We start from the raw sequence: 13051 nt of genomic DNA, 5'->3' as shown, positions 1-13051 counted from the left end.
CACGGAGCCTTCTGGATTCCTTGGGATATGAAAAAGGGCCGGGGTTACTCCAGGACAGCGATCCCGGCCATGCCGAGTGCTTCTCCATTGCCAGGAGCACTGGGGATGCTGTTCCAGCACTGGCCTGGCTTCCTGCTCATGAGCTGGTCCTGTCTCATCCATCACTTGGAATAATTCCTGCTGAATATTGCGGGATTCCGCCATGCCCGGCTCGAGCCAGCAGCTGAATCCACCCCCTTGGACAAGCCTTGGGGATATTTGGGAACTGAGCTATGTGGAATGAGAGCACCCAAATCCTGCATTTGACAGGCTCAAGTGTGTGTTCAGCATCCCACTGGAGTTTAATCCCTCCTGAGCTCTTCTCCCGCCATCCCAGCACTTCCCAAACTGGCTCTTCTCCAGCCAGGGCAGCAACACCCACCCCAGCTGCCGGATCACAAACCCCCATCCCACCTGCCAGTGTTCAACTGCCTTGGGAATGCCATAAACCCCCTAAAAATAAATACACACACACACACACACACACCCCCCTTGTCCTGCCCCATTTGGGCTCTGCCCATACACAGAACCCTGAGCAAGTTTTAATTCACTAAATTAAACTTAATTCAATAAAATTGGGATTTTAATGAAGGTGCTGAGAAAGAGCAGCCCCAAATTGCTTTCCCAGCCCAGTTCCTTGATGGGGCTCATTTTCCCCCCACCACAGAAGGATGTGGGTGTATGAAGAGAAATGGAATATAATGAATCCCCTTCCTTGAAGGGAAACCCCTTGGATAGATGGAAGCAGCACCAGGAAACACCTCTGGGAGCTGTAGGAGGGGAAAGGATGCCTGAGTGGGTTCTGGAGCAGGCTGGGGAGGTGGGATAAGCGGCTTCCCAGGCTGTGATCCTCCAGGGACACGTTTTAGGGGTGGAGGGAGGCAGGAGGGTGCATGGTGCCAGGGCTCAGGGAGAGGATAAGGAGGATGCCCAGCCCTAATTTAAAGGTGATCCCACACCACGCACTCCTTTCCTCAAGCTCCCTAAAATAACCTATCCTGGCAGTGCCACAGGCGGTTGGGAACTTGGCTTTTATTGTCACAGGACACGGCAGCAGACAGTGGGGTCGGTCACAACGGGGGGGACAGGGGAGTCACACCACAGGGTCCCAGCACAGCCACCCCGACCACCCACCCAGCCCCCAACACCCAGAGGGAGGGAAGGAATATGAGCCACAAGCCTGGCTCCTTCCCACGCCTTTCCTGCCCCATCCCTGTGCAAAAGGACAAGTCCTCAGCCCGTGGTGATTTTCCCTCTGGGAACAGGGCAGCTGATGAGCAGACAGAGGGGTACCCGCAAACAGCTTCTGGAATCAGCTCCGTTGTGTCCATGCTACTGAGCGCAGCCTGGATGGGCTGGAAGGGTTTAAGGATCCTTTACTCACCAGCCACGCTGAGGAAGGAGGCTCCATTCCCAGGGAATGGCTGGTGCTCCCTGGGAGCCAGCACGGCCCTCAGGGTCACCCAGCACAGTGGGTGCTGGATTTGGAGTACAGACACACCCAGCCAGCTCAGGGGAGGGGGGAAGCCCCCCCAGATGTGTCTGTGCTGGGTCTGAGCCCCACCAAAACACAGCTGAGCCTCCCTCCAAGGGCTGTCCCAACACCACTGGAGCCATCAGGGCCACACCAGAGGGGGAGGAGGGAACAAAGGGATCAGATGGATGAAGAAAACCTTCCCTGCTGGCACAAAGCCCCTTGTAAGAAGAACCCACAGTCTTTTGTACCCCAGTGCCACCCTCTCCGCTCCTGACCTTCCCCTGCAGAGAGCCGGCACAGCCCCAGCAGCCACCCCCATCGCAGGCTGGAGCCAGGCCGCTCACTCGGGAATGTAGTCCCTGAAGGAGTTAAAGCTGAGGCTCCGGCCCGTGGAGTTCAGGGTGGAGCTGGCTTGCATCTTGGGAATCTTCTCCATGAGCTTGGACACTGTCCTTCTCTTGAAGGAGCCCGGGGAGAAGTGGCCCTGCCTGAGCAGCTCCTGGTAGAGGCTGCTGAACACTGCCACCGGCTCCTCGTAGCTGTCCCGGGTGGAGATCTCGTAGAAGGGAATCTTGAGGGCTTTGGAGAGGTTCTCCCCATCCTCGGTGGACACCATCCTGTCGAACTGCAGGTCCTTCTTGTTGCCCACGATGACGACGGGGGGCTGCTCGGCGGCGCCGCTGCGCTTGGGGCTGGCGTGCAGGTGGTTGATGAGGAAGCAGAGCCGCATCACCTCATCAAAGCTGCAGCGGTCGGTCACCGAGTACACCACGGCAAAGCCATCGCCCCACTTGATCTTCTCCTCGATCTGCAGCGAGTCCTCCTCCTGCTCGGGCACACAGGCTCCCGTTAGCACCGCTGGAATGCCAGCACTGCCGGGTGCAACCCTGGAAAAAACCTCCCGAGGGCGCAGTGCCTTCTCCGTGAAGGGTTTGGGGACAGCAGTGCTAATATTGGCAGCTCGGGGCAGGGATGGGGTGGCTTAGGTGGTGTGGCAGGTGGGGACGGCCTTCAGCCCTGTCCTGGCCTGGATATTGGGGGAATCAGTGCTCCCTTGAGCTGCCAGGATGCTCCACTGGCACAGGAAGCAGAGCTATGCCCCGCACAGGAATAGGGGAATATTTACCTGAAGCTGCACTGTAACTGAGGCTAGACATAAATTCACCAAAACACCCTTTTCCTGAGGTAACCACCACAATGTTCCAGACACCAGGAATGAGGCCAGTGGAAGAGCAGGGACTGCCTTGCCTGGCAGGCCACTCTGCTCCGATGGTGTTTTCCTGGCTGAGCTCACCTGTCCGGCCGTGTCAAGGATCTCGAAGTGCACCATCTCCCCATCGATGACAGCCACGTGCCTGTAGATCATTTCTGGGCAGGAGACACAGGAAAGGTGTGTGAGAGAACCCCCAGGGAGCAGTCACAGCCCAGGTGGCTGAGAGGGCAGCAGTGACCAAAGTGTGGGAGCAACAAGGGAGGGAGAGGGGCTCCGCAGGAGAGTGGGAGAAGGGGATATTTCTGGGACATTCCAGCAGGAACATGGCTTCAGTGCTCAGAAAAAAACCGAAATGCAAAAAAAAAAAAAAAAAAACCCCACAAAATCCTAGAATTCAGGACAGCACAGGCTCCAGGAGCTTAGAAGCCTCCTGTCCCTTAAAAGCCACCTTCCAGCAGATTGGGAAGGAATTTGAGCAACTGAGGAGGAACTGTTGGTTTGGTGGCTGGGCTCTCAGAGGTCTTTGCCAACCTAAATGATTCTGTGTGATCCTGTGATTCTAAATGATTCCATGATCCCATGACTGAGCCTGCAGCACTTCTCTGTGAAATCCAATGGCTCGTCCCAATAGATTTTGCCTGAATAACAGAAAGGGAAAAAGGCATGCAGGACCCAGGGGGGTGTCAGGATGTCCACGGGCTGCCTGTCTGGTTGAGGAGGAAGAAGAGGGGATATGGTGAATTTGGGAGCAGGGTTGGTTCTGCCATGGAGGAAAAGGAGTTTGCTCCAAGGAAAAAAAGTTTCCTTGGAGCACCAAGGAAAAAGAGTTTTCCTACCTAGGGTTGGGTCATAGTCTCCAATGAATCTCCTGGTGATGAATCGTACAGTCAGCGCTAGAAAAAAACACAGTGAACCCTGTTGGAGTCGTCAGTCCTCTGGACTCATTTTTCCTCCTTGCAAGGGCAAAGAAGCAGCAGGAGCAGCCACAGCTCAAGCAATTAAACCCTCTCATCTGATTACACATCTCCCTGCACTACAGCCTGGGCGAGGCAAAGCCCAAATTGCTGGCAAAACCCTCCGTGGGGCCTTTGGCCCTAACATCTTTTCCAGGAAGCTGCTTTGGAAATGTAGTACTGATGCCTGGAGTGGGAATTTCTGGATAAAGCCATGGTTGGGAGGGTGCAGAGAGTGCAGGGGTGGAGGGTGGAAGTGGTGCTTGAGCCCTTCGAGGCGTTAATGATGATAATGGAGATGGGAGTGAAAGGTAGTGAAGAGGCTGACAGCTGGCTTGGAAAGGCAACAGGAGTGGAAACTGAAATTAATGGAATGGGGGAAAAAATGGGGAAAAAAAACCCAAAAGAGCTAGGCAGGAGCACAGAACCAGGAGGGAGAGGAGGAATGGAAAACAGATCAGGAGTGTGACAGGAGGATAAACCTCACCAGAACCAGGATGTGATGAAAACCCCTCCAGAAACAAAAGGGGAAATGAAAAGCCAACACTGAGTTGGAGCAACACTCCGAGCTCCCTTTCCCTTGCAACCCAGGGTCAGTTTGTCCCAGCTGCCCACCAGCAGATGTTGCTGGTGTCCTGCCCTCACCAAGCCGATCAGGATCTGTGCGTTTATCCCAGGAATGTGGCACTCCACATAGGCCAGGCTTAAATAACCACACCATGGGAAAGAGGGATGCAGGAACTTTTGCCTCCCACACCTCCTGGGCTCCTCTTGGCGGGCTTCACCATCCTCTCACCTGCCTCAGTTTGTCTGTGGGTTAAAAACCTGGCCAGCAGGGAAGTGATTTGAAGAAAAAAGCAGGTAATTTAGCCAAACCGCTCTGAGGAGATAACCAGGGATCCCACAGGAGGCACCTGCAGGCACCTTCAAAGAGGGGACAGAATTATCGGGGGGAGCGGGACGAGGCAGGCTCGGTCTCTAGAAAGCACCTGATTGTGTGTCATATGTCAGGCAGCCACCCAAAGCTGGAGCACATGGTGTGGGATGAGAAGAGGAGCCAATTAGATTGATTAAAAATTGGCTGGAGCGCAGGAACACGAGGGGAGCTGCCAGTGGGGGAAGCGGCTGCAGGCGGAGCGGCCGCGGCCACCCAGCCTTATAAGGAGCTTTCTCTCCCCATCCCGAACATCAGTCACCGCGGGAAGGACTTTCCTTGGAGCTGAAAGGGTTAATTGTGTTTTGAACGCGGGGCGGGGGAGTGGCTGCGGGCTCCAGGGGTGATTTACCTGCCGAGGAGTCAGCCTGGGCACCTCGGGATGGCACCGAGTGCGCGCCCACGTGCTGCCCGGCTTATGCCGCTGCCGAGCGGCTCCAGCGCCGATCCATCTTCGCTCCACGTGCTGCAGGCAGAGCTCTGCTCTGGATTATGGCAAAGTTTACGCTGGGCAGCAGCAGCAGAGGATAGCACAAGCCCCAGCTGGGCTGGATTTCCAGCCCCCGCTGCTGATTCACACAGCCCTGATGCACACACGGCTGCACCCAAACCCATCCCTGCTCCGGGTGTCTGGGACCTCAGGTCACCAGATCCTGAAGGTTTCCAAACTACTCAAAAAAAAACCCCTAACTCTTGCTGAGAATCAAGGTTTGTTTTTTTCCTTTTGCAGCCGTCCGTGTGGGATTTACCCTTTGGTTATTCCCAGCCCTCAACTCTCCAGACCTGGCTCTGTATCCCATGGATGCAGCAGCTCGTCCCGGGGATGCTCCTGAGTGGGGCCCACTCACACCCTGCCAGGATGGGAGCTTGGCAGCTCGGGGACGAAATCCACCTTCGGCCTCCCCTGCTTCACACCCTGGCCAGAAGAGATGTCACCCCCACCTTGGGGACACAGCTGCCTCCCTCGTCCCCCCCACAGGAGCCCAAGCAATGACGCTGCTGCTGCTCTTGGCTCCTCCCTCGCCTCTCCCGCACTAGATCCATCACCTGGGATGTCACCTGCCAGCTGGGCAGGGACAGCAGGACAGGTGTCCTCGTCCCCAGCGCAGGGGCTGGCGGGCAGCAGGACCCGGCAGCTCGGGCACAGCCCCCGAGGAAGGTGACACAATTGTCCCCTGGCAGGGGAGGACGTGCAGAGCAGCGCCCAGGGGACACAGATGGGGAGGGACTCACTCAGGGAGGCTGCATGCCTGCCGTTCCCGGGGGCTGCTCCCTGCTCCTGGCACGCTCCAGCTCTCCTCTTCACGAGGTATCGATTACCTCCCTGTGCCCCCATTCCATGGCCCGTGTCACTGTCACACTGTCACCCCGCTGCTGCAAGGCACACACGCTGACAGCCGAACCTAACCGGAGGAACTTCTAAAGACCCTCGGCACGATCCCACCCGGAGGAGGAGGCGGCACAAAAACCCCGCACCTGCCCACAGGAGGGGCCCAAAGCTGCCAGGAATCTGCTGTGTGCCGGGTGGGATGCCCACAAGCAGGGAAGCACACGCGTTTGGGGTGGGGGTGAGCCAAAGGCTTCGTACACCCCATAAAGCCATCTGATCCTTCGAGGCCGCCAGGGACCCCCCCGGGGCTCTGGGTACCCCGGAGCTGAGTTCCATCCCGTGCTCCAGCGTTGCTCAGGGACAGCTGGGAGTTGCTTCCTTCAATTTAATCAGGGAATTCAGATTTTTCCTTAATGCCGGTTGCTGTGCATGGAAACACAATTCCAGAGGCTCCGAAAGTCCGGCACAGGTGCCACTGCTGTGGTGCCTTCCCTTTTCCAGAGGGGCAGGACATTCGCTGTCCCCAAGGGAACGGCAGCATAGCTGTGTCCTACCAGGCTTTGCCCGGATCAGTGTGGATCCACATGGATCCACAGCTTTCCCTGCCTCTGACTCCAGCCCTGGAACTCTGTGTGCTACAAGAGACACCTTCGCCCTCAAGTGCTCACAGGTCGGGATGAAGGAGTGGGAGGTAGGGAAGGATGATCCTAAGGAAGGAGTGGAGCAGCAGTGCTCCCAGCACAGTATCCCGAACCCCCACCTCAGCAGGCACAGACGGAGAGCTGAACAAGGCGCAGGGAAAGGGAGTTTTCCCGAAGGAAAACAGCCCGGCGCTGTGGAGGAGGCTCCACAAAGCTGCTGTGGGCGCTGGGAATGAGCAGAGAACTCCTCACACCCAGGAAAACCCAATCCCCAGCCCAGCTTTTAGGAAAGTTCTCCCGGTCAGTGATGTCCACCCCGGGCCTCCACGCAGCTGGGGAGCCCTCGGGAAAGGGAAACGAGTCCCAGCTGCAGCGTCCATGCGGGAAACTCGAGGGGAAGGGAACTCAGTGCCCTTAAACCCCACCGGTTGCGGGGGCACCGGGAGAACGTCCCTCGTCCCGGCTTTCTAAGGGACATGGGAGTGTTGCTCCCTCTCCCGGGAGAGGGAATACCAGGGAGATGTCAGGGCGATGCCAGAGGGGTGCCAGGGCATAGCAGAGGGATGCAGGAAGATGCCGAAGAGGTGCTGGGGGGATGCCGGAGGGATGCGGGGGATACCGAGGGACACTGGGGGGATACAGGGGAGCCCCGTCCTACCTGTCTTGCCCACGGCGCTCTGTCCCAGCACGACGAGGCGCAGGGTGCGGGCCGGGCTGAGGCTCACGGAGCGCCGCAGGGGCCGCGGGAAGCTCATCCCGGAGCCGCGCCGGGGCTGCCCCGGGATCCGCCGCTCCCCGCTCCGCCGGGCGCTGCTCCGCCCCGAGGGCCGGGCTGGGCTCAGCTGGCCCCGGCTGATGCCGCCCTCCTCCTCCTCCTCCTCCTCCCGGCCCGCGGAGGCGGTCCTCATCCCGTCCCGGAGGCGGTTCGGGAATTGTGCCTCAGTTTCCCAGCACGCAGCAGCGCCGGGCGGCGCTTCCCGGACTGGGAAAGCTGCTCCACTCAAAGGGGCAAAGGCACGGTTGGACGGGGTTCGGAGCCACCTGGGCTTTGGAAGATGTCCCTACGCATGGCAGAGGTCGGCACTGGCTGTGAGGTCCCTTCCAGCCCAAAACCTTCCTGGGATTCCCTGAGTGAGGAAAGAGGGAAGTGGTGCGGCACCTCCTCAGCCACAGTAACACAGCCAGAGTACTGCCTGCCCCCAAAACTTTGCCTGAAATCATAATTATCATCATTTTCCCCGTGTTGGTGCACAAGACAAGTTAGTAAAGACAAGAGGAGCTGACTTGCCCAGCCTTCCCCCTTGTCCCGGGAGCAGGGCGAGGAGTGAATCCTGGCTCTGCACAAACCAGCAACTAAATCCCCACGGATATCCAAGAGCAAGGACTCCACACCAGGCCTGGAACCGAACTTTGTGCATTTTGGTGCAGCAGCACCCCCAGGCTGGTAAGCAGCAGCGTGAGGGTGTACCCAGGTGTGCAGGGAACGTGTAACAACTCGGAGCACCACCTGGAGCTGGCATGGATGTGCCTTGGGCATCCTGGGAAGAAGGGACAAGCCTGGCAACACCTTGAGCAGCATCTTGACTCTCTCCATCAGACCCCAGAATGCTTCTGACCCGTGGGATGCAGGTCCCAGGTGACACCAGTGCTGCAAGAAGCTGGGAAAAGTGACCTGGCCAAGGGTGTGGAGCCTTCAAATGCCCACATTAGGGACTCAGCCCCTTTTCCAAAGGCTGCAGTAATTTCTGGCACAGGGATCTCAACCATCTGGGGTGACTTGGCACAGTCCACTTGGTGCTTGAGGGAACATGAACCCTCCTGGTATTTATAGCCCCTATCAGGTGTCCAAAGGGAACGTCCTGGTGCCTACAGGGACATCAGCGCTCAACCAGCCGCAGGGTTATCGGGATCACAGCTGCTGCCAACAGGATTAGTGCTGGAGGGAGGCCCCTGGATAACACAGGGACTGTTGTGGAGAGCCTGGAGAGCCAGAAGACCTCTCCCAGAAACCCATCTTGCCATCACGTGTGTCTTCCTTGTGCATCAGCCCCTGGAAACAGCCCTGCTCCAGCTTCTCCAAAGCCAAAAATCAGCCCCATGGCTACATCTGGGACCCAGAAAACAACAGTGAGGCAATAAACAGATTTTGGGACAAAAGCTGATTCCCAGCTGGGGAACAGGGAGGCATCAAGAAAAAGAAGTCTCCGTTGCATTCCTTCCCTATTTTTAGCCCCATTTCCTACGGAAATGAGATGTGTGCAATCAAGTCCTCTTCTTGCCTGATCCTCTCTAAGACCACTTTTAATACATTGCCTGATTCCAGGCAAATGAGGGAGAAGCCACAGAAAAAAACCGTTTTCCTGTGATCTGTGTGACAACAAATGGGAAAATTTCATGGAAAATCAAGCCTTGCACTTTGGAAGGCAGGAACTGGCTGGGGGAGTGCAGAGTAACAATTCCTGCTGCTCCAGGTTCCTGCTGTGCTCACCTCAGGTGCAGCACCTCAGCAGCACAGCAGTCACACTTGCCTTAATTCCAAGTGTGTTAACAGCACATGGATTTTTGGGGATGAGGGAACAGAGGGACAAGAAGGATGGAGTTAAAATGGAAGCACAGCTGCACTCATGCCACAGACTTCCAATGCCACCTTGGGAAAGTCGGCTCCCTTCCCACCACCTCTAGGACCACTATGAGCTTCTAATCCAATACCAGCTGCTCCAGAAAAATGCACCCCTGGATTCATCAGGAAGTGGTCATTGTGAGTCCTGGAGCTGGGGAGTTTGTGTCCCTGAGAGCACAGCTGGGGGAAACTCCTGCTCCTCACGCACAGCTCTCCTTGGCGTGGTAGAAGCCACATGCGTGTTCTCACAGGAGCGCTCAGCGCTACATCCCACATTTGCCAGGGAATATTTGGCTGGGTGACAATGGAAACAGGACTTTATCAGCAGTGATCGCTGAATAATCCACCTCCGGTGCTCTGCAGCAGAGCCAGGTGGGAAAGGTGCAGGAGATATTGTGTCCTGGTGAAATATTTGTGGTCAGGCTATTCCATACTTGCCGGTCCTTCAAGACACGGAGTCTGCTCTGGGAACCACGCCAGAGGCTCCCATGAATCACAGCCCTGCAAACAGAAAATCAGCTGAAATGAAAAGCTGGCCTAAAGCAAAGAACCAAATCCCCTTGGGCCATAGCCTCGGATCAGGGGGATCCCGTTCCACAGTTCAAACCACTTGCAGCTGTTTTGAGAGCTGCCCAGAAACTGAACTCTGAAGCTTCTGAAACTGGGCAATGGTGTTTTTTTACTTAGGAAAGGAAGATGAAGTAACACCAGTCCCTCTTCTTTCCATAAGGTGATCCAAAGACATGGAATGCCAACAGATCCATGCAGGAGCCAACTCCAGTTCAAAAATGACTGAGGTACCTCAAACTTTGGTTCCCCAAGGTTTAGCTTCTCTCCCAAGCCTCCATTTGAAGGGCTCAAACCCTTTTCCAGCTCACTCACCCCATTTAATTGCTACTCATTAATTACTGCACAAATGTTCCCATGTGCAGCTCCGTCAGGGAATGCTCTCCAAGGGTACAACCAAAGCCACACTGCCTAGTCCATAAACATATTTTGGGTTGCTGCAGCAAACCCAGCATATCCCAGGGTCCTCCCAGCCTTCAGCCCCTCACCTTCCTTGATTCAGCTCTGTTCCTTCTGACACCAATCCTGCTGTGAAACCTCTGCATTTGCATCCAGGACAAAGCACAGGGACACAGGTCCCAGTTGCTTCTCCATTTGCTATAAATAGGGAGAGGGAAAACAGATGAAAGGCCCAGTGTCCAGGTGTGCCAGCCACGGCCGGACTTCTCCCTGTGGGATTCACATCAACACGGACCCACTGGGTACATGTTCCCTTTCTTTTCTTTAATAAAATGCTGGTTTTTAGGTCACGGGAGATAATAAAGCCTCTAGTGCAAGAGAAACCCAACCAACAGAGTTTCCTGATGTCCTGTTCCTGTCTGATGCTGAAGCGGATTCCGACACGCGGCTGGATCATGCTGAGAAAACAAATCTGGCTCCACGTCAGAGCTCAAAGGCTCCCTCCCAAAGCTGTGAGGGATAAAAAACACAGGGAAGGGGCAAATTAACAACATTTCCCTCCCGCCCCAGGGCCTGAACAACATGTCCCGAGAGCTTTCCGAGCTGCTTTGCCACTGGATAAACGCCGGCAGCTCGTGGGCTGGCAGAGCGCGTGATCCAAATGTCCTGACGGAGCTGCTAAATCCCTCTACTGCCCCGTGGGTTCCAAAGAGAGTGTCCTGCACTTTGTTTTCCCCCAGGAGCTGGCTGTTGGGAAGGAGGACACTGGCACAGACCCCGCCTGTCAGGCTCCATCAGACTCCACAAACAGCTCCTCACGGCGGGAAGCTTCCCGCTGCGGGAATGGCTTTGCTTGGGAAGCTGATTTTAGAACACAGCGCACTGTGCTGAGGGAAGGAAGACAAATCCCATCGTGGAAGTAACTTAAACCTTCAGAAACGCTGCAAAAAGCCATCCTGTGGGATGATGACCAGGATGGGGCTGTTTTACCTTCAATCACAAGAAGGGTTTTATGTGAAATACAAGTCCTAGCCCCTCGAAGCTGCAACATCCAGAGCATTGGAGGGGTTTGGAACAGGACCAGCCTTTGAAATGATGGAAACCTTGCTCCAAAGCAGCTCCTAAAAGCAGCTGGAGCTAAGGGGGAGGGAAAAACCTGGAGCCACAAAGAAATTCTGGTGCCATAGGCCACTCTTGAAAGGGCAGAGGAGGAGGTCAGGGCTGGGCTTAGTGAACACAGAAATTAGGGATTCAACCTCTCCCGGAGAGGGCAGGACAAGGGGGGATCTTGGGGGACACACCTGGGATCCAGGGAGATCCAGGGATCTGCTTGGTGCTCCTGCCCAAAACAAGGGATGCCATGAGGAGCCGAGAGAGCAGCAACGGCACCTCCCGAATCATTCCCGACAGCTATTCCTGAGCAAACCTTGCAGCTGGCAAGAAAACAACGCTTCCTTATGATGGGAAATGTCAGGGCTGCGGAGCCAGTTGTCCTGCTGCCGCGGAGCTCTGCCGGCATTCTTGGAAAGCACAGCAGGAGCAGCACAGGCAGCGGCTTTGTGGCCAGCGGGCAGGGATCAGCGCTGGAATTCACTCCCAGTTCCCAGCACATGCCCTCTGCTCCGGCTCTCCAGCCTCCCTCCCGGGAGGGACAGACGCCACTGGGGTGGCCGGAGCCCAGGTCTGCTTCTTGTCTGACCCACGTGGATCTTCAGCTCCGGGCAAAGCATCTCAAATTCCACCCGGATCTGTTTTGTCCTGGCAGATAAATTTCCACCGTGAATCAGTAGTTCAGGGGGGAAAAAAAAATCCCAAACCTGTTTTGTTGAGAAATTCCTGCTCTTAAACTATTTCAGTGCTATTTAGCAGCAGGAAGGGTGACAAGGATCACCCCCCTGACACATGGAGCCCCATGGAGACCTGTGACTTCATCCCCGGGAGCTGGGCATTCCTGCTTCCACTTGGAATGACAAAAAGCTTTAGATTTAAATTCTTCTGAAGAAAACATTAAAATAATCCCTTTCTACCTCGGTCTGAATAAATAATTCCAACAAAACCTGCCTATTTCGCATTATAAACTTTTCAAACTAAAAACTTCCTGATACTGGTTGGATTTTTCCCTTCCTGAATTTTTGTCCCCCTCAAAATGCCACGAAACCACCCAAATTTTGTGCAGTATCTCACTTGGATCAGAACTACATTCCCAAGGGCTTTTTGGGGGAATCAGACTTACAGAACTTAAGCCCTTTGCTTTTCCTTTGACTCCACAGCAGCCTCTGCCCTCCGTATTGCTGAGCCCTGAATCTCGTGTTATTTCCAAGTGTTTCTTCCTATTTGGGAAGGACAGAACATTCCTGCTACATCCCCTTAAAGCCAAGACATGCTGTTTCTTAGCCCCAGAACTCAAACACAGAGGGACTGAGGGTTTCCAGTCCAATTCCTTCGGCTGGCAACGCCAATTCCGCTGTGGACCAGGAACAGCCTGCATCTGGAGGCTGTGGTCCCTGTGCCAGCCCACAGCACACTCTGCCTGCTGCTGGGATCTGCTGGTCCCAGCATGGAACTGCAATCACCTGTTGGCGAATGGGAACAGGTGGGAGATGATTTTTGGGGGGGGCCTCCCCACCCTTTCCATTTGGAAGAGATTGAGAACAAGGATGCGATGACCCAAGCTGTCCCTGCCTCCACGTTCCATCAGCTGCTAAAATCTCTGTGTTCAACCTCAGCAGCAGGGAAAGAACAGCATTCCCAAGGGCTATTTGTGCCAGAGGATCTGAAATGGGAAAGGGCTGAGTCCACCCCTGCAGATCCAGATGTCTCCAGTGGCTGAAGAAGCAGCTTGACCCTGGCACAGCTGGATCCTTCTCCAGCTGAAGGT

The 13051-nt window shown here is 55.6% G+C and overlaps 2 protein-coding genes across 5 annotated transcripts; both read right to left on the bottom strand.

The window, feature by feature from the left end:
* Positions 1–656: 656 nt before the first annotated feature.
* On the bottom strand, positions 657–7510 carry LOC131584130 (ras-related and estrogen-regulated growth inhibitor-like). 2 transcript variants are annotated; one of them, XM_058848935.1, is made up of 4 exons: positions 7246–7510; positions 3566–3622; positions 2811–2884; positions 661–2342 (listed from the first exon to the last, which is right to left on the bottom strand). In XM_058848935.1, exons 1-4 carry the CDS (start codon positions 7493–7495, stop codon positions 1857–1859), a joined length of 867 nt encoding a protein of 288 aa, XP_058704918.1. In that variant the 5' UTR covers positions 7496–7510; the 3' UTR covers positions 661–1856. The 2 variants fall into 2 exon arrangements, with proteins under 2 accessions (XP_058704928.1, XP_058704918.1); XM_058848945.1 differs by lacking the exon at positions 3566–3622 and having other exon boundaries at positions 657–2342.
* A 1360-nt stretch (positions 7511–8870) lies between these two features.
* LOC131584140 (uncharacterized) lies at positions 8871–11829 on the bottom strand. 3 transcript variants are annotated; one of them, XM_058848968.1, is made up of 5 exons: positions 11600–11829; positions 11475–11512; positions 10567–10683; positions 10263–10371; positions 8871–9708 (listed from the first exon to the last, which is right to left on the bottom strand). In XM_058848968.1, the coding sequence occupies exons 1-5, from the start codon at positions 11783–11785 to the stop codon at positions 9631–9633; spliced, it is 528 nt and encodes a 175-aa protein (XP_058704951.1). In that variant the 5' UTR covers positions 11786–11829; the 3' UTR covers positions 8871–9630. The 3 variants fall into 3 exon arrangements, with proteins under 3 accessions (XP_058704951.1, XP_058704941.1, XP_058704960.1); XM_058848958.1 differs by having other exon boundaries at positions 11475–11829; XM_058848977.1 differs by lacking the exon at positions 10567–10683.
* Between the last annotated feature and the right edge of the window lie 1222 nt (positions 11830–13051).

Source organism: Poecile atricapillus, chromosome 1 (assembly GCF_030490865.1).
Source record: "Poecile atricapillus isolate bPoeAtr1 chromosome 1, bPoeAtr1.hap1, whole genome shotgun sequence".
Taxonomy (NCBI): Eukaryota; Metazoa; Chordata; class Aves; order Passeriformes; family Paridae; genus Poecile; species Poecile atricapillus.
The sequence above is the reverse complement of the archived record's forward strand: the minus strand, read 5'-3'. Positions and strand labels throughout refer to the sequence as shown.

Coding starts and splice junctions, on each gene's coding strand:
- LOC131584130 (XM_058848935.1), bottom strand. CDS start 7,495: ATGAGGACCGCCTCCGCGGGCCGGGAGGAGGAGGAGGAGGAGGAGGGC. Junction 3,623..7,245: donor GAGCGCCGTGGGCAAGACAG/GTAGGACGGGGC, acceptor GTTTTTTTCTAG/CGCTGACTGTACGATTCATC. Junction 2,885..3,565: donor AGACTATGACCCAACCCTAG/GTAGGAAAACTC, acceptor TCTCCTGCCCAG/AAATGATCTACAGGCACGTG.
- LOC131584140 (XM_058848958.1), bottom strand. CDS start 11,785: ATGTGCTGGGAACTGGGAGTGAATTCCAGCGCTGATCCCTGCCCGCTG. Junction 10,684..11,474: donor TGGATCTCCCTGGATCCCAG/GTGTGTCCCCCA, acceptor TATCCCTCACAG/CTTTGGGAGGGAGCCTTTGA. Junction 9,709..10,262: donor ACAGAGCTGAATCAAGGAAG/GTGAGGGGCTGA, acceptor TTCTGTTTGCAG/GGCTGTGATTCATGGGAGCC.